General features: G+C 38.4%; 1 protein-coding gene across 3 annotated transcripts in view; it reads left to right on the top strand.

Moving 5' to 3' along the window:
- Nucleotides 1-18,390, top strand: part of LOC112117185 (septin-7) — a 140,037-nt gene that overhangs the window by 114,790 nt on the left and 6,857 nt on the right. For 2 of the 3 annotated variants that reach the window (XM_026663455.2, XM_026663454.2), the window contains exons 9-12: nt 2,039-2,135; nt 4,974-5,025; nt 11,589-11,714; nt 17,629-17,649. In XM_026663455.2, coding sequence (XP_026519240.1) covers nt 2,039-2,135; nt 4,974-5,025; nt 11,589-11,714; nt 17,629-17,649 — 296 coding nt within the window. The remainder of the gene's footprint in view (nt 1-2,038; nt 2,136-4,973; nt 5,026-11,588; nt 11,715-17,628; nt 17,650-18,390) is intronic. The other variant, XM_026663456.2, reaches the window with a different exon arrangement.

Here is an 18,390-nt window from a genome sequence, read left to right on the forward strand (position 1 = left end):
TGCAGTGAAAGTGTTCTTGAAACGAACAACATGCTGGGTCATCATCAAAGACTGCTATAACATGAAATATATGGCAGAATGCTGGTAAAACACAGAGCAGGAGACATACCCCCAAAGAGTTCAGTCACAAATGTAATTAATGCATTATTTTTTTAAGCATCATCAGCATGGAAATGTAAACAAACTTGTTTGTCTTAGCGATTGGCTGAACAAGAAGCAGGACTAAGTGGACATGTAGGCTCTAAAGTTTTACATTGTTTTTTTTTAAGTTCAGTTATGTAACAAAAAAATCTACATTTGCCCTTTCACAATAAAGAGATTGCACTACATTATTTTTATGGGGTGAATTGAAAAATACTGTTTAATTTTTACAGTGCAAATATTTTAATAAAAATAATATAAAGTGAGCACTGTACACTTTGTATTCTGTGGTGTAATTGAAATCAATATATTTGAAAACGTAGAAAAACATTCAAAATATTTAAATTTCAATTGGTATTCTATTCTTTAACAGTGTGATTAAAACTGATTCATTGTGAGTAATTTTTTTAATCGCGATTAATTTTTTGAGTTAATCACTTGAGTTAACTGCGATTAATCAACAACCCTACTTAAAAGTAAATTTTAGAATAAAAACTATAGTCAATATACATTTAATTAACTCTTTTATGAGAGTTTATTACCTCCTTATCCTTCCAATCCATCTCCATTGTTTGTTTCATCTACCTGTTTGATGTCCATTTGTGAACTCTGGAACAATGGCTGCATTCTACCTTGTCTGTACTGTGTGTAGCATAGTGGGTCCTTGAACCTTGTTTGGGATTCCTGAGTGCTGCCATAATACAAATAATTTATTTAAAAGCATTTCCTGTTGAATATAGTAACAATATTCTGTGCTAAATCCCTTATTTAAAAATATTAATCAGTGGTCAAGAACACTTCAGTAACACTCTTGTGTTTTGAACCAGTGCTGTAGAATAATTGGTAGGGTTTTTTTTTTTTTTTTTTTTTTTTTTTTTTTAAATTTTTTTTGGGTTTTTTTTTTTTTTTTTTTTTAAATAAGTAATAAACTTGGAGGCCCAAAGCATAGGTGTGCAACCGCACAGGGTACGCTTATTACAGAGTTAAATAGAAGCACCCTCTAGTGATTGGTATGCTAAAACTGCAATTGAGGAGAAAAGCAGCAGAAAACCAAAAAGGGCCCTCAAAGTGCGAAAAGCTCAAACTTTTAAACAATTGAAAAACCCTTGGTCCTTCTCTCATACTGCATTCCATCATATTTTGTTTCCCTCAGTCCATTTCCCCAGCTATATTTCTTTTTATTCCCAATGGTTTAACAAGGTTCTTCTTCCTAGAAAAGATGTAATATTTTTGTTTGCATTGTGTATTGAAAAGAATTGGAATGGGGAAGACCTAGGATTCTCCCAGGATAAACACAAACAGATATAGGAATTGATCTGGTGATGAGCCTTGCTAGCCTATACACTGAAAAGCAGAATAGAGGTAGGAGAGAGATGGTGTTAACTTTGTAAAATATTGCTTTCAACTAATTGACAGCTTTTCTTTTATGTAAATTTGAGTTCTGCATCAGCCAAGGCAGCCATTTTTGATCACAATCAATTCGAAAGTTATGAGTACAAGATTCAGTCAAAGCAAACATTATAGTAGCCATTAAGACTAGTGAATTACATAATCACTGTAAAGGTTGAGAAATAACCAGTGATCAAAACCCTGTACTCAGACTGGCTGACAACCCTTGTTAATCAGTACATGGGGTTGCATGCTATATGATCTATAAAATCACTGTATCAGATTTACAGACCAATCAGAATACAGAGAATTTCAAAGTTGGATAAATCTCCTGTAACTGGTACATATCAGTAATAGTACAAGCTTCCCTGAACTTTTGGTGAGCTGGATTACAGAATAATAAAACTCCACTTTGTTTTGTATCAAGTTTATACTTATGCTTTATTTCAATATCTTTAGGCAGAAGACACGTTGGTATTGAAAAATCATACTTTTTTGTATCTTTTAGGACCGTTTACCTCTTGCTGTGGTAGGTAGTAATACTATCATTGAAGTCAATGGCAAGAGAGTCAGAGGAAGGCAATATCCTTGGGGTGTTGCGGAAGGTAAACTTTTCTTCAATATTTGTCGCTTTTTTATTAATTGTAATGTAAGTGCATACTTGAGATGTAAAAAAACTGCAGTCTTTGCTTCAAACACTTAACTTACTTTAAAGTATTTGCACCTGAAAACTTAATAAAACCTGCAGATTTTGTTCAGCAGTGCTACAGTTTGTGTAAAGCATCTTTTTCCAGCCTCAGAACAAATGCAGTCTTGCCAAAGTTAAATGTTTTATAAAAGATATACTTAAGTTTTTGCTTATGAATAATCTGTTCAAGACCCATGGAGGTATATTCCAGTGAACTGTAATTAAACTGCAGTATCTTACTTTAATTTCAGTTCATACTTCATTACATAAACAAGATTATGCTTGATGTTCAGCTGTTTACTAGTGCTCATAATATTTCCACTTCAGTGTTGCAGAAATGTCCATATGGTTTATTACATAAACTATCCGTTTCCTAGTCTCTCGTTTCAAGGGGCTTTCACATTAGGGATGTTTGTTTGATCATCTAGGCTAGAATAAATACAATTTAAAATTCCTGGCAGATTATCTTATTTTCACTAGACTATAATAAATTGTTGTTTTCCCTAAAGCTGTTGACCTTAGAGTTGAACATGCTGAAAATTTTATCTTACATTAAGTTCAAAGATGCATTTTCATTTAACAACCCATGTAAAGTCTAATTAAAGTTTGATATTTGCTTTTTTGTACCTGTTGTAAGTGGAAATATATGTAGTTTGTTGCTTTAGTATAGATTTGAAGATAACTGGTTTTTATGAGAACTGTTATTATTTAATATTATTTGCCTGCTGCATACCATTCATTATCTCTTTGCATGCATGATAAATGTGGTATATGAAAACCCAAACACAGAGGCTTCAACAGCTGCCTTTGCGAAGGGAAGTTCTATTAAAAAAAGAACAGGAGTATTTGTGGCACCATGCATCCGATGAAGTGAGCTGTAGCCCACGAAAGCTTATGCTCAAATAAATTTGTTAGTCTCTAAGGTGCCACAAGTACTCCTGTTCTTTTTGCGGATACAGACTAACACGGCTGCTACTCTGAAACCGGAAGTTTTATTGTATCTTTGGTTTGCATATGTATGCACCCAGCTGCAACATACGTTGGAGTGACCACCATAGATTGTTTTACATTGTATTTACCACAATAATTGTCTTATCCATACACTTTATGAAGCCAATTTTTTTTAAAGCAGCTTAACTGTGAACCAAGTTAATGCAGTACTAAACAAAACAGCACACTATGTACATATACGTTAAAGGAAGTGCTGTAGTTCTTTGAAGTGCATGTCTGACAGGAAATGGGTTTTGGTGTAGAGTATAAACCAGCTGCAGTAGAACATTGGGGGGGGGGATGTTAAGGCTCTTGGTTTAGACATTTGAAATACTAAATGGTGCTACCGTTCTTTACTTTAAAAACAAACTTTTATAACTCTCATTTGAAAAGGGATTTGCTGTCAATATAGTGTACTACATTTTTCTTTTACTGTAGGATTCTTTGTCAGATTACATAGTTCCTTTTTAATTTAAGAACTTTTGATTAATTGGGTGTAATTAAAGATAGATTTGGTCTTTCTGAAGTAAATATACATAATACACGCAACATTTTAAAAACAGGATTTTCCTGATCCTGATAGACTTTGTTCTCAGGAGAGGTCACATGGTGGGTGTGATGGCACGTGGCTTGGTGTGTTGGAGCCTTATTTGGGGAAGAAGTTGGCAAATCAGGACACTGGGGATTAGGAAAATGAGTTTAGTCAGTTATGTGCTGATTTTTCTTACCCTTGCTCTCTGGCGAAGTCAAATATAGTCTTAAAGTTCCTGGATTGTTTAAATACCTTTACTCGTATGTAAATATTTTAAAGGTGATGCATAAAAGTGTGGTTTATTTGTGTCTGCTTCCAGTACTATGAAGTTCAGACATTACAACAGTAAATTTTTCGAAGTTATATCTGTTAAATTTGCAGACCTTACCTGGTATCAAATTTGATGTCACTTCACTTGTAAAATTGATTTTGTATTTTTATGTGGTAATATGGCAATCCAAAATTTGTAACATATCTATATGGAATTTGTCTCAGATAGTACAGGGTTCAGTGGCTCTTTGCAAACCTATATATGGATGTCTGTTCCAGAATCATGATTAAATGCAGTTGGGATTATTGCTTTCTACTTGCATAGAGGCACTGTCAACTTGAAATCTAATCAATTTTTTTAAGTGTAATTTAAAGTACTACACTTGCCCCTGAATTCCCCTACCAATTTATTTTACAATCACATTTTCTTATGATATATCTTAAATATTTTTCTCTCTGTTGCACTGAGACTTCCCCATGTAGAGGAAGCTGTACATTAAACAGCCATTATTTAGTTAGTTTCATTAAGTACACATTGACATTTAGAACTCTCTCATCTTTCAGTTATAGTAATCTTAGGTGCTATTTGTAACAATATAGATGAAAAAATTAACACAATTTTTTTAAAGTTGGTGTCACTTTAAATTCACCTGTTTCATTTGAAAATTGTTCTTCACTTTCTGCTCTGAGCTTGTGAAATGTTACGTACCCTCCAACAGCTACTGCATTTCAGTGGTAGGTTGAGTGATGTGTCTGTTAAGCTTTTTGACGTAATCTGGAATGAAAAGTGTAAAATTCTCTCTGGAAAAGAAATATGGGGGCACGTGTAGGGAAATGGGAGATTTATACATAGGAAAACATTAATGCTCAAATATATTCAATCTCAATATCTCCCTCTACCTCCTGTATGGCACAAGTTTTGGTTACACTGTCTTAACATACATTTTACCTTCTTCCCCACAGTTGAAAATGGTGAACACTGTGACTTCACAATTCTAAGGAACATGTTGATAAGGTAAGTAGTTTTATGTGGAACATTGCACACCTATTGTGAAAGGATTTCAGTTGAATATAAGAGAAGGAAACTTATGTTCTCTATCTCCTTATATTGTATATTCTTTTTTAAGGACATCTTTCACTCTTGTGCAAATGTTGAATATTGATCTGCTTTCTACCTTAAATAAACGTGCAAAATAAATACTTTATAATTCCAAGACCTCTTGCTTCATCATACAAGAATAATAGTGTCATGACTTGTTCACAATTAATGAAATGCAGCTATCTGACATAGCTTCCAGAATATATTTTTTCCTCTCTAATTGGCAATGGAAGTTTTGTCTGCCCCTTAAATATTTGAATATGTCAAGATTGAGCTGCTAGTGCTCCTGACATTAAATAGTGTGGATTAGAACTTGCTGGACCAATAACCTTGTTTCTATCCTAACATCAATGGCAGTGAAATATGCAGGAAATGAAAATAGAAATGCAGAGGGACAAAATAGAAGCCCTCTTAGTACATAATACCTTTCAACTTTTTAAAAGTTTGCTAAACTGTAATAAAACTGTGGGGAAAGAATGGCAATAAGGAAAATTTGGATTAAAAGCGAACTTTTCTATTGCTTTTCAGTTGTTGTTTTTTTTTTTTTTTTTTCAATTAAAGTACAATGTCTAAGTTTTGCACATGTGACTCAAAATATGCAACTTCTGTTCAAGTTACTAGAAATTGTGGATGTATGTGAGGGCAGACTTTGAACCATAGTAAGTTAGACTTGAAGAAGAGTTTTGAGAATTGCTTAACACTTCTATACTGTCTTACTGCAGAGAGTACTTATGGAATAAACTGATTGCTTTTTAACATATTAGTCCTATGTTCCAAAGTAAAACCTTTAGTCATGCAATATGACAAGGAACAATTAAAAAAAGTATATCTTTTTTTCTCCTCCTGACAGTTGGATTTGATGTATTCCCTGTGTTAAAAGGTGATTGAGTCTCTCTGCCTTTTTTATCATGGGCAATTTTAGATTTATTTCCCAATCTCTTATAACAATGGCTGTTTGGCAGTTGAGCTTCACTCCAGAGGATTTTCTTTGAGCTGCTGAATGGATATTGTGGATAGTTGATACTTGACCTTTATCTTGGAGACATAAGTACTACTTCTAAGCCTGAAATGTGGAAACTCAAGTCAAGTTTGTGCTTGGAACTCTTAACGTGTTGCCTGACAAATGTTTAGATGGATCTAATGTAGCATTATTACAAGACTATAGAGCTATATTTTATATGGGTCCTCTTCATTTACAAGTTCACCTACAAAATATATTATTTTTGTAAAACTTATAACCTTAATGTTTGGAATGCTGCAGTTCTTGGAGTAGTGTTCCTGTGGGTGCTCCACTTTAGGTGTGCCAGTGCCTTTGATCGGAGATTTTTGATAGAAGTGTCTGTTCGGCCTGCACGTGTGCCCCACACATCCCCGTGCTCCCCACAGAGGCTATATGGGGTTCTGTGGCTAAGTTCCTTCTCAGCTGCCTGTCTCTGTGGCCCCTAGGCGGAGGGGCGATCATGGAAGCTTTGGGTGCTGCTCCCCGGTGCCAGCTCCGCAGCTCCCATTGGCCGGGAACCGCGGCCAATGGGAGCTGCAGAGCTGGCACCTGCAGGCAGTGTGTACCATGCAGAGCCACCTGGCCCCTCCGTCTAGGGGACAGACATGCCGGCCGCTTCCAGTAGCAGAGCAGCACAGAGCTAGGGCAGGCAGGCAGGGAGCCTGCCTTATCCCCACTGCACTGCCAACCAGGAGCTGCCTGAGGTATAAGTGCTGCCCAGCCGGAGCCCACATCCCAAACCTCCTCCTGCACCCCGAACCCTCTCATCCCCATCCCTACCCTAGAGCCCATACCCCCAGCTGGAACCCCTGTCCCACACCCCAATCCCCTGCCCAAGCCCTTAGCCCCCTTCTTCACCCCAAACCCCTCAGCCCCAGTCCGGAGCCCCCTTCTGCACCCCAAGCCCTTAATCCCCTAGAGCCCGCACCCGCAGCTGGATCCCCAAACTTCTGTCCCAGCCCGGAGCCCCCTCCTGCAGCCTGAACCCCTCATTTCTGGCCCCACCCCAGAACCTAGGGGAAGCCCAAAGCCCCCACCCCCACAGGGCTGGAGCTGCGAGCACTGGCTCGCCCCACTGCAGCGGGAAGCCCTGAGCCTTCACGCTCCCCCATGGGGCTGTGTGTGGCCTCTGACTGATTTTTTTTCTGTGGGTCAATAGCCCCTGATAGAAAAAAGGTTCCAAATAGCAAACCATCAGGTGCCCATGGCCAAATAAGATTATCTGAACTATGACAAATGTAAGTCCTTTGACCACCAACCAGAGGAATATTGTGACCAATTTAAAGTGGTTATACAAGAGAGTCAACTTCTGGCAAAAACGTTTCTCTAGGCCTCCTTGGATGCTGCAGATACAGCAGCATGATAGATATCACTGCAAAACTGGAGAACATCCTGGCTGCATTTATCTGGCTTCCTAAGAGAAGTTGAAAGCACCGTTGAAGACCTTCCCTTTGATGCTTACAAGCTCTTTGCAGACTTGACAGATACACCTCTTCACACATTAAAAGACTCGAGCCACACTGTGATCCTTAGGGATTTATACTGTAAATAAGAGGAGACTTACTAAGTCTCAGATGGCACAAAAAGCATGCCTAGCCCTGTATTCAACTTACTGTAGCCCATTTAAGCCCTGGTCCAAGAGGCCAAGGTCCTCTAAAAAGAAACCGTCTTGAGTTACAGCCATGTCTTCCCAACCATCAGCATCCCCCAAACAACAGTTTTGAAGGGTAGGTCAAGAGTCTCAACCACCCAGTCAACAAGGGTTTTACAGCTGCAACATACTACCCCCCTCACTCCTTTTAGATGTCACTTCTTCTACTTTTAGACTACATGGGAGAGCACAACATCGGACGAGTAGGTTTTGAAAGCCATGATATCTGATTACACTATCCATTTCGTATCTATCCCTCCCACTTATTCCTCCTCCCTGTCCTTTTTCAGGGACACTTCTCACAATTAATTGCTGGCACAAGAGGTTGGCTCACTTCTACACATAGGAGCAATAGAATTCTATTTCAAGTACTTCCTGATCCCCAAGAAGAATAGAGACCAATTTTTAGACCTCTGGTCTATTAACAGATATGTAAAACAGCAGAAATTCAGGATGGTGATCCTTGCAGCTATAATTCCCTCATTAGATTTAGAAGTTTGGTTTGCAACTCTCAGCCTACAAGACACATGCTTCCCATATTGCTATTCATCATTCACAGAAGAGGTTTCTTTGATTTATAATCAATAAGGCTATGTTTTAGTCATGGGTATTTTTAGTAAAAGTCATGGACAGGTCACGGGCAGTAAACAAAAATTCACGGCCTGTGACCTGTCCATGACTTTTACTAAAAATACCTGTGACTAAAACTTGGGCGGGTGGCTGGGGATGCTCTGGGGAAGGTGCCCCGGGATCCCGCTGTCAGCTTGTGTCTTCGTAATGCAATACGCCAAACTACATCTCAGAGGTCTAAAAGGATGGCTGCGAAAGGTTTACAAACCAAGAAAGCACAGTCTAGGCACATTACTGTCTGTTCCCCGACTTTTGGAAAGACACAACCAAAACATGTGGTGATACATTCTTCCAGAATTGCTCTACCACAGTCATAACATCAGACGGTTCACTTTTTGAGTGGGCACGTCTCTGTCCTCACAAGGTTCAGGACAAAGGGTCTCTACAAGAGTGTCTTTTTTTTATATCAGTCTTCTGGAATTGATTAGTCAAATACGTTTGCTTACACTTTCTACTGCTAGTCAATAAAGATAATGACAGACAACATGGCATGCATGCATTACATCAACCGTCAAAGAGGAGCATGTTCCCCATCTTTCTGTGCTGAAGTGTTAAAACTCTGGAATTGGTGCATATAGCCAACCAGATAGTCATCTAAGTTTCATAGGTTCCAGGTATTCAGAACACTATGGCAGATGACCTCAGAAGATATTTCTCTCTCTCATGAATAAGAACTAAACTCCCAAGTCCTCCATGTGATATTCCTAGTCTGGGGGTTCGTGTAGGTAGATCTGTTTGCCACAGCAGGCAACACAAAATGCATCTTGTATTGTTCCAGAGGGTGTCTCAATCCCCAGTCCCTAGGAGATGCTTTCTCATTTCATGGAAGAAGGGCCTCCTCTATGTGTATCCAGCAACACCGCTATTGTTAAACGTCCTCAACAAGATCGGGCCAGGACCTTTGCCAATGTGGCCAAGACAAGTTTGGTGCCCCCTACCTAATCAGACTCACCTCTCGCCTTCTGTGTCATCTCCTGACTCAAGATGCTGGTCAAACACTTCACCCCAGCCTGCAGATTCTGAGGCTCCAAGCATGGTTCCTCGATGGTTCTCAGGAATAGAGGTATCCTGTTCATCAGCAGTACAACACATTTTATTAAACAGTAGAAAAGAATCTACAAGAAATATTTACCTTTAGAAATGGAAGCCGTATTCGTTCGTGTAGCAGTCATCCGATTTCACCTATTTGTTCTCTCTGAGTTTGGATTACCTGTTGGAATTGAAAACATTGAGTCTTTCTGTGAGCTCCATGTGGGTACACTTCGCAGCAATAATAGCATATAGGGAGTTTTTCACTCATAGCTCACTCAGCCACAGCAAGATTCCTTGTTGAATCTCTACCCACAAATCAGAGAATCTTCTCCTAGCTGGGAACTGAACCTAGGCCTTAATTGCCTTATGAAGCATCCCTTTGAGTCATTAGCTACCTCTTTGTTAGTTCTATTCATGAAGACAGCCTTCTTGGAAGCTATAACTTCTGTCCCAAGGGTTAGAGAAATGGGGGCTTTATTGGTGGACCCCCTCTTCATTTACAATGGAGTGGGCTCATCCCAGATCTTTACCTAAGGTGTCCTCAGACTTCTATATTAATCAAACCATTCATCTCCTGTTTTTTCCCAAAATTACATTCAACTAGTCAAGAAGCCATGTTCCATACCCTGGATGTCAGGAAAGTATTAGCCTTTAACTTGGATAGGACCAAACCTTTTAGAAGCTCTCCTAGACTATTTGTATCCATTGTGGACAGAAACAAGAGTTCGGTTATTTTGAAACAGAGGTTATCAATGTGGATCTCTGGCTGTTTTAAGATCTGTTATGAATGAACTCTGCTTCAACACACTTCACGAGTGATAGCACGTTCCACTAGAGCAGTGGTTCTCAACCAGGGTACGCGTACCCCAGGGGGTACACAGAGGTCTTCCAGAGAGTATATCCACTCATCTAGATATTTGCCTAGTTTTATTTACATCGGGCAGCACTAGTGAAGTCAGTACAAACTAAAATTTCATACAGGCAATGACTTGTTTATACTGCTCTATATACTATACACTAAAATGTAAGTACAATATTTATATTCCAATTGATTTATTTTATAATTATATGGTAAAGATGAGAAAGTAAGCAGTTTTTCAGTAATAGTGTGCTGTGATACTTTTTTGTATTTGTGTCTGATTTTGTAAGCAAGTATTTTTTTAAGTGAGGGGTAAGTTGGGGGTATGCAAGACAAATCAGGCTCCTGAAAGGGGTACAGTAGTCTGGCAAGGTTGAGAGCCACTGCACTAGAGCACTTTCTACTCCTGTAGCTTGGTTTAGGGATATTATCAGTTGCAGACATCTGTAGAGCAGTGGTCCTCAGTGCCTACCTTTTCTAATGATTATTATGCCTTGGTGCCTGCCACGAAATCAGATGTGCTAGGGGTAGTGTAGTTCTCTCTTCTGTGTTGGACTCTGCGCCGAACCTCCTGCCCCCTTTGCGGGGTACTGCTTGGGAGTCATCTGAAGTGGAGCACCCACAGGGACACTACTCGAAGAAGGAGAGGTTACTCACCTTGTGCAGTAACTGGAGTTCTTTGAGATGTGTCTCTCTGCTGGTGCTCCACTATGCATCATCCTTCCCCTCTGCTTCGGAGTCTCTGTTGTGGGACTTTAGCCTCAATGCGGGGCACGAAGAATGTGCGGGCCAAATGGATACTGCTACCAAAAATCTATATTCAAAGGCACAGGCACACCGGAACTGGAGCACCCATCAGGTGACACATTTCGAAGGACTCCAGTAACTTTATAAGGTGAGTAAGCTCTCAATTTTGAAATGCTATTCTGTGCAAAATATGCTGCCCTTTCTGTGACCCTACCATCATTCTTTAAGTTTGAAATGAAGGCATAAATGCTTGTAATAGGAAAGTAGTATGAGGCCTCAAAAAAGGAGACCCTCCTGCAATTTTCTGTTGTCCTTACTGATTAGCACTTTGAATAAGTTATGTAGAATTTAACAGTAGGCTTATATATTGGTGCTCCCATGAACAAGAATATTTAAAAGAAAAAAAATTGGTTCTCAAATCCTCATTGTTTCGATAGAACAGAATAAATTTGATGGGATTATTAAGTCTGCAAAATGAAGGTCATCTAATCTGATTTTCAGATCATGTTTGATATTCATGAAGAATGAACTCTGCTGATAGCCTGTACTTCTGTTGACAGAACTCACATGCAGGACCTGAAGGATGTCACTAACAACGTACACTATGAGAACTACAGGAGCAGAAAATTGGCAGCTGTTACGTACAATGGAGTTGACAACAACAAAAACAAAGGGCAGCTAACTAAGTAAGTGTTAAGTTTGTAACAACATTTGATGTCACCATTCTATATTTTCTCCTTAATTTCAGTCAGTTACCTCAAGTTATGAAGGCCTCATCGAAACACAATAGAGCACTAAAATTATTTAGTCGACCTAACCTATACAACTGCTGTGTGTAAACAAGCAAGAAGTTTAATGTTCATTGTGAATCTTTAAAGCATATTCATCATTTGAGAGGTTTTGGACATCAAGGTTTCTATTTCTGGGCCCAAATTGTGTTTGGCTTCTGTGCTTTCTCTTGCTGTTGATGCTCAATACTTTGTTTTTGAGGAAGAGTGGATTCACCTTATCTTTGTGCTTAATAACTAAGAATAAAATCACACATTCTCTTCCCCATCTTCAATGGATTCTGCTCAGTATTTTTCAAAGCCTCTCATCACGATAGAAAACTTGTTAGTAACACATAGCAGTCTTTCCATCTCCAGGCCTTTGTGAGAGGGAAGCTGCTAGTGCAGTAGTTTAACCCCAACTGGTGCAGGAACAAAGAACTAAAAACTTTGGTCCCTTTCATGGTAGTACTTTGCATGCCATTCTAGTTAATTTTAAATTATGGAAACATAAAATATAAATTCTATTTATTCTTCCTATTCTGTTTATATAACAAATAAGTTAGCTATTTTCAAGAATTGTTAGATATCAGTACACATTTTAAAATTTTGTATATTCATCTATGTAATAGTGAAGACATAATGTGTGTCTAAGGGAGCTAGTGTCAAATTATTTCAAGTTTTTTTTTATTATTATTATTATTCTTGAGGCAAGTTAGTCATGAATGGTATACTTCTTTGATTGACTGAGAATATCATTCCAATATAGTATCAGAGTGTAGGGGTCCTATACAGTGACTGCCTCACAATTGTACAGCTGTTTTTCAGCGAGGGGTATCCCTGATCTCTGGCAGGGGCAGGTCGCAGTCTGATGGCCATTTCACACTAAGGGCTTGTCCACACTAAAAAATTTTTACTGTTTGAATATGGTTCTGAAGGAATGAGTTAGCTGGCACGATGCTAAACATGTGCCCCCTGCTATACTGACTGCCACATAATAGAATCATGTCACTAAATCAGCTTTTCACAACCAAGTTCAAACACAGTAAAATTTTGGAGTGAAGAGAAGTCCAAAGTAGAACAGCATCTGTTCTTTGACTAGTCACGTTGTTACACACACGACAGAGTTTCTCACCTTGCACAATATCCTGCTCCACATCCTTTGAGGCTCTTGAGTGCTCACAGAGAGATTTAAAATTTATTTTTAAAGTTTCTCTGCATTGCCAACAAATAGCATAGCATGGTTGATTGAGAGGGCAAGAGTGCGATAATACCTCTTCTCATCCCTCAGATCAACTCTTTGGTAATTTTATTGAGAAAATACTTCATGGGGTAGAGTGATTATGAAGAGAACTGGGGAGGAAGGGAGAAATGTAAAAGTTTGATTTGATGTTTGAATTGGGCATGTAGGGGTGAGAGGAGAAAAGAATACAGTTAAGTGTAAAAAACTTGAGGGTGCTTTCTCTTTGAAGTGGTAATAGTATCCTGGACTGATAAGTTCTGCCTTCTCCATGGGATTTATAAAGCTCATTAAATTGTGGATGTCATGTCAACTTGGAATCTTCAAGACATGTAAAGTTGGAACAAAAACAAAAGAAACTGATCACACTTACTTTGTGACATAATTTTGGAGTTAATACCATTGCTTTTACAATAAGGGTCAAGTAAGGGGAAAACACTGCATGTGCTTTGACTTCCAAAGTTTTACTTTTTGTTGATCTCACACCTTTACCCTTACTTCAATTTTGTCCCTCGTCAGCAGATTTCTACTTGTCTGTGCCCCCAAACCCAAACTCTCTCCATATGTTATGTAGTCCGAACACTGTAAATCCTTAAAATGCAATATACAATTGTATTCTTTGTTCTTAATATTGAAAACTTTTTTGTGTGCTGCTTGCTACAGATTCTGTGTACAGTATTCAGAGGTTCCAAAACCAATGTTACATTTGCTGCACTTATCATTTATCACTAAGGCTGCGAGTCTGTTGCGGATTCCGTGACTTTCCGGGACCTCTGTGACTTCTGCAGTGGCAGGTGCGGCTGGCCCGCGGGCCGCCTAAGAAGCTCGGGCAGCCCCTGGGCCAGCGACAGTCTCAGGCCACCATGCCCCGTCTCCCTCCCCCCAGCAGCAGCAGGAGTTTGAGTGTGGGAGGGGGCTGAGGCAGGGCATTGGAGTATGGGATGGGGTTAGGGCTCTGGGCAGTACTTGCCTCGGGGGGACATGCCAGCTGCTTCTGGGAGCCACAGAAAGCCAGGTAAGGAGCCTGCCAGCTGCCCCCTCACCCTCAGCAGCAGCAGGGGTCCCAGGTGCCCCCGCCCTCCCATAGCACCCAAGTTTTAGTCAGGGGTATATAGGTATATGCTGGTCACTGGCTGTGCATTTTTGTTTACTGCCCATGACCTGTCCATGACTTTTACTAAAAAATACCCGTGACTAAAACGTAGCCTTATTTATCACTAAGACCTTTCTATTCAGAGCAGGTGTTGCCTATGCTTTTAGTTCTCATAAATGTCTGGATTAGTACTGATGTGGTCTTCTCTTGCAGAAGCATGGCTCATTATTTTACCTCCTGCCACCAAAACCACCCCAGTCACTTTACTACAGTCCCTGGTTTGGCCTTTTGAGCTGGATGTATTTAATAAAGTCAAAGATGCCCTTCTGAACACTTTTTTCTCTGTGGCAAATCTCATCAGTTTAGGATCCTATTAAGAATCATAGCACTTCATTACTGTGTAGCTGAGGTAAATAAAGAGTAAATTTATATGTTAGTTGGCAGCTTGAGCCCTCAGTTTCATTCATCGTGGAGCTACTGTTATCTACAAATACCTGATTTAGTCCTTGCAGACAAGCAAAAAGATTTTCTTGCAGATTTTGAAAGAACTTCAGATCCTAGACCTGAGGCCCATAACCTTTCAGCATCCCAGTTCCTTCCTTATTAATTTTTAGTCTCACTCAGATTCCTGCCTCCTTTTCAAATAGAGAAAACTGGATTTGCTTACTGTCATTTTGCCTTCTACCTCTCCAGTATCTTATAAGTACACACACACCACTACTTTGCTTCAGATTGTTTGCTCCTATTGTAAATTCTTACTTTGCCCTTTTTTGAAAAATAGAAACATTTCAGATTTTTATATTAATTAAAAATGGGCTGTCACTGTTCTCACCAAACAGTTGCTTCATCCATAAGAACTTTTGAGCCACAGCATCTGTTTTATAAGTATTGTCACAAATTGAAACACTGACAATCTTTAAGGGTCTATATTTGTATCCAATAACTTTTTATTAAAGGAAAAGAAGAGCAAAGAGAATGGAGTCAAATTATATAGTTTTCATGAAACAGTACACTTCAGTAACAGTTTTAATAGAGTATTTTCCTTTATTTTGGGGCACTTTTAGAATTATGTACAGTTATCAGTAAGAGTACAAGATGTATAAATTTGTTTGTAGGTTAGAACAGTAACCATACATTCCAAGGGATTGATTTGAAAAGAATGTAATTAATGCAACACAGCTGTTTAATGCAGATGATAACTTTCTGGAGCTACTTGGGTTTTACAGCATAACTCCTGTTTGACTCTGACAGTGCAGACATTGGATTCCTTGCTCATTCTAACAGGCAGGATAACTGGTCACCACCCACATTCTCCCACTCCAGAGCTGCCTTACTGTGCTTTTCCAGTTTTGATTCCTGACAGGTTTAGAGCAACGTATAGGAAGATGATCTCTGTAGCCACATCTGGCTGCCATGTGTATTCTTTCATAGAAAGAAGGAAAAGAAAACAAATACGTTTCATTTGTGCCTTCCCTCTGGAGTCTTAGGCTTATTTTTGCTCTCACTAAGAAACTTCTACTCTCTGTGGCTGATGTGATTTCTGGGGCTGACACAGACAAAACCATCTGAGGCAATGCTTGAGCCATTTTTCTTGTGCTGTGACAGACAAAAGCAGTCCCTTCTTTCTGCAAAGTGTCTGACACCTCTGGCAGATCGAGTTTGTGGTTCTGACTTATTTCAGAATTTTTGTGGCTGTTAGGGGAGCACGTGAAGTGGGTGAGCCCATTCATAAAACTTCAGAAACCTTGCATTCACCTTGCTAGTGATTAATCAGAGATTTACTGACCTCAATGGAGCACTCTCTCTATCAAAAGTACTTATGGGTCATTTTTGACAGCTGTATTTTGTAATATTTTGTATTAAATGTTGAGTTTATTGTGGCTACACAGTTCCTTGTGAGAAAGTATTACTTACACACACACACACACACTCTCTCTCTCTCTCTCTCTCTCTCTCTCTCTCTCTCTCTGCTCCTGGTGGTAATGTAAACATATTAGCCTTTGCAGCTCTGTTCCTTGAGTAAATTGTTAGCTCATTTCTTTGAAAAAACCTCAGTGATTGACTATGAAAACAGAATTAGTAATATGTGCTACAAGATATATTCTGTATTGTCCAAATGCACCAAAACAAAACAATTTTTCTGGCCTTGTAATGACTGCCTTGAATTCCTCCCTTGCTTAGCAGATATTCTAATCAGCTGTTCTACAAATAACACATTAGCTTAAGAGAAATCCAAAGCATGTTTTTTCCATGATTACGTAGCCTTTTTGTATTTTAGGTTTAGTGTCTGATTCCTTCACATTTTCAACATCATCCCATCTCTAAAAAATATTATGTCAAAGGGTAACCTTCAGGTATATGGATAACTTGTCTCTTCACACTATGCAAATAAGTGTAACTGTACACGTGCACTGTGTGGCATATACAAAAATTGGCACTTGAAACCAAAAATGCTTAATTTGAGAAGTCCTATATTCACTTTTTGATGTGAAATAGACATTTTCAGTGAGATTAAAAATAAACCATCTTTTTATTATCAAAAGGTATATATTTGTATAAATGACATAAAGATAAGCCTAATCTGGCTACAGATATGTTCAATAAACTGTCACACAGAGTAACAAAATACGCAATGTGTAGATCCTTTTAACTGCTTCTTAGCATAGACTGCTTCTAACTCCTTTTGACTGTGTTCCTAAGATGTTTATAACCTTGCCACAAACCCAAGATTCTACGCTTCCTATAGACAGGACAGGAAATTCTAGGGAGCAGTCCTAATAATATGAATGGCTTCATACTGTGTTGCAAATTATTTAATGTAAAAATACCAGTTCCTGAAGGCTGAAACCTGATCTTTTCTTCTGATTTTACTATTGTCAGTGAGATACTAACACAAGAAGCTCAAATTAAGATACCATACTCCATGTAAACTTAATTACATTGTATGCTTTTTAGTGCTGTTGAGTATAGCCTCCTGTGAGACCTCTGCTGGCCAGTAAAGTTAAGTGCTGTTTCTATAGCACCTGAACAGTCTTTCTCTTTAAATATAACATCCATCATTCACTTTTAATATAATGACCTTCATTAGGTGACAAATTTTATAAGGCAAATAAGCCTAGAGATGGATTACTTTGGTTTCAGAAAGCTTACTTAGAGCAAGTAGTTAAGTTAATGTCACTAAAATATGTAAAATCACTTTAAAAGCATGCGTACTTTAGTCACACCACTGTAGGTAAACTGTCTTTGAAATATCTCTGCACATCAAATCTGCATTAATATTTACATGGTGTAATGATTAACTAACTGAATTTTGAAATAAACATAACCAGCTTTAACTAACAATCTTTCATTTTACTGTGGAAAATTTGCTTTTGGGGGGAAAAAAAACAAATTTTAATTAGCTTTAGGAATCTATAATGAATTTGCTTTTTTAATTACTGCTTTTTAGTTTTTGTGGTTTTATTTAAGCATGCTAAGCCTCTGTACTTTTTGTTTTTTAGATTTGACACAGTTGAAGGCATGTAAGTGGTTATTTAAATTTTTCCAAAGACTTCAGACAAAAGCTCTTTAAACACATAAGACCTTTAATGTTAAGTGTTAAAAAATTTAAGTTTTCCTGTTATTCAGCTTCTGCATCTGTTTTTACTTTAGTGCTTTTTGTTCTAAAACTGCTCTAACATTTTAGATTAAAAGTTATAAATATCTTCAGTGACAAATATTCTTCATAGAACACTCCATCTTATTTTTGAAAGATTTCGGTCAAATTGCATGAGAATAACAAAGACTGGAAGAGCACTATAGTGGTTGAAGATGTATGTAAATTATGTAATTCACCCAGATTGGCTCTGCAGTCTCTCGTTAGTTCCAGAGTAATAGTTATATTAGTGCTTATTGAGAATTTAAGTAATGAAAATTCCACATCTCTAAATTTCCAGCTGTTTAAGGAGGGGTTAAACTGGCAAACTTGTTAGTTCAGTCAAATTCATTTGACTATGGTTTTATCATACAAATGGCTTGCAGAGGTTCCACTTTGTGTATACATAGAATAACATAAGCTTTCTCTAAACCTTAAAGAGTTAATATTACACATGTATATTATTTTTTATGGGGAGGGTGGGAGTGTTCCTGATGCTTTATTGGACTTCCCTTTTCCTTTGTGCTTAAACCCCATTGATTTCTGTAGATATTGCTTATCAGAATGAGAACCGTGTACTGATCCACTCGTAAAGAACTCCACAGTAGATATTGGCCTGCTAGCTTAC

This window comes from Terrapene carolina, unplaced genomic scaffold (genome assembly GCF_002925995.2).
Source record: "Terrapene carolina triunguis isolate 2854851 unplaced genomic scaffold, T_m_triunguis-2.0 Scaffold33715, whole genome shotgun sequence".
Classification (NCBI taxonomy): domain Eukaryota; kingdom Metazoa; phylum Chordata; order Testudines; family Emydidae; genus Terrapene; species Terrapene triunguis.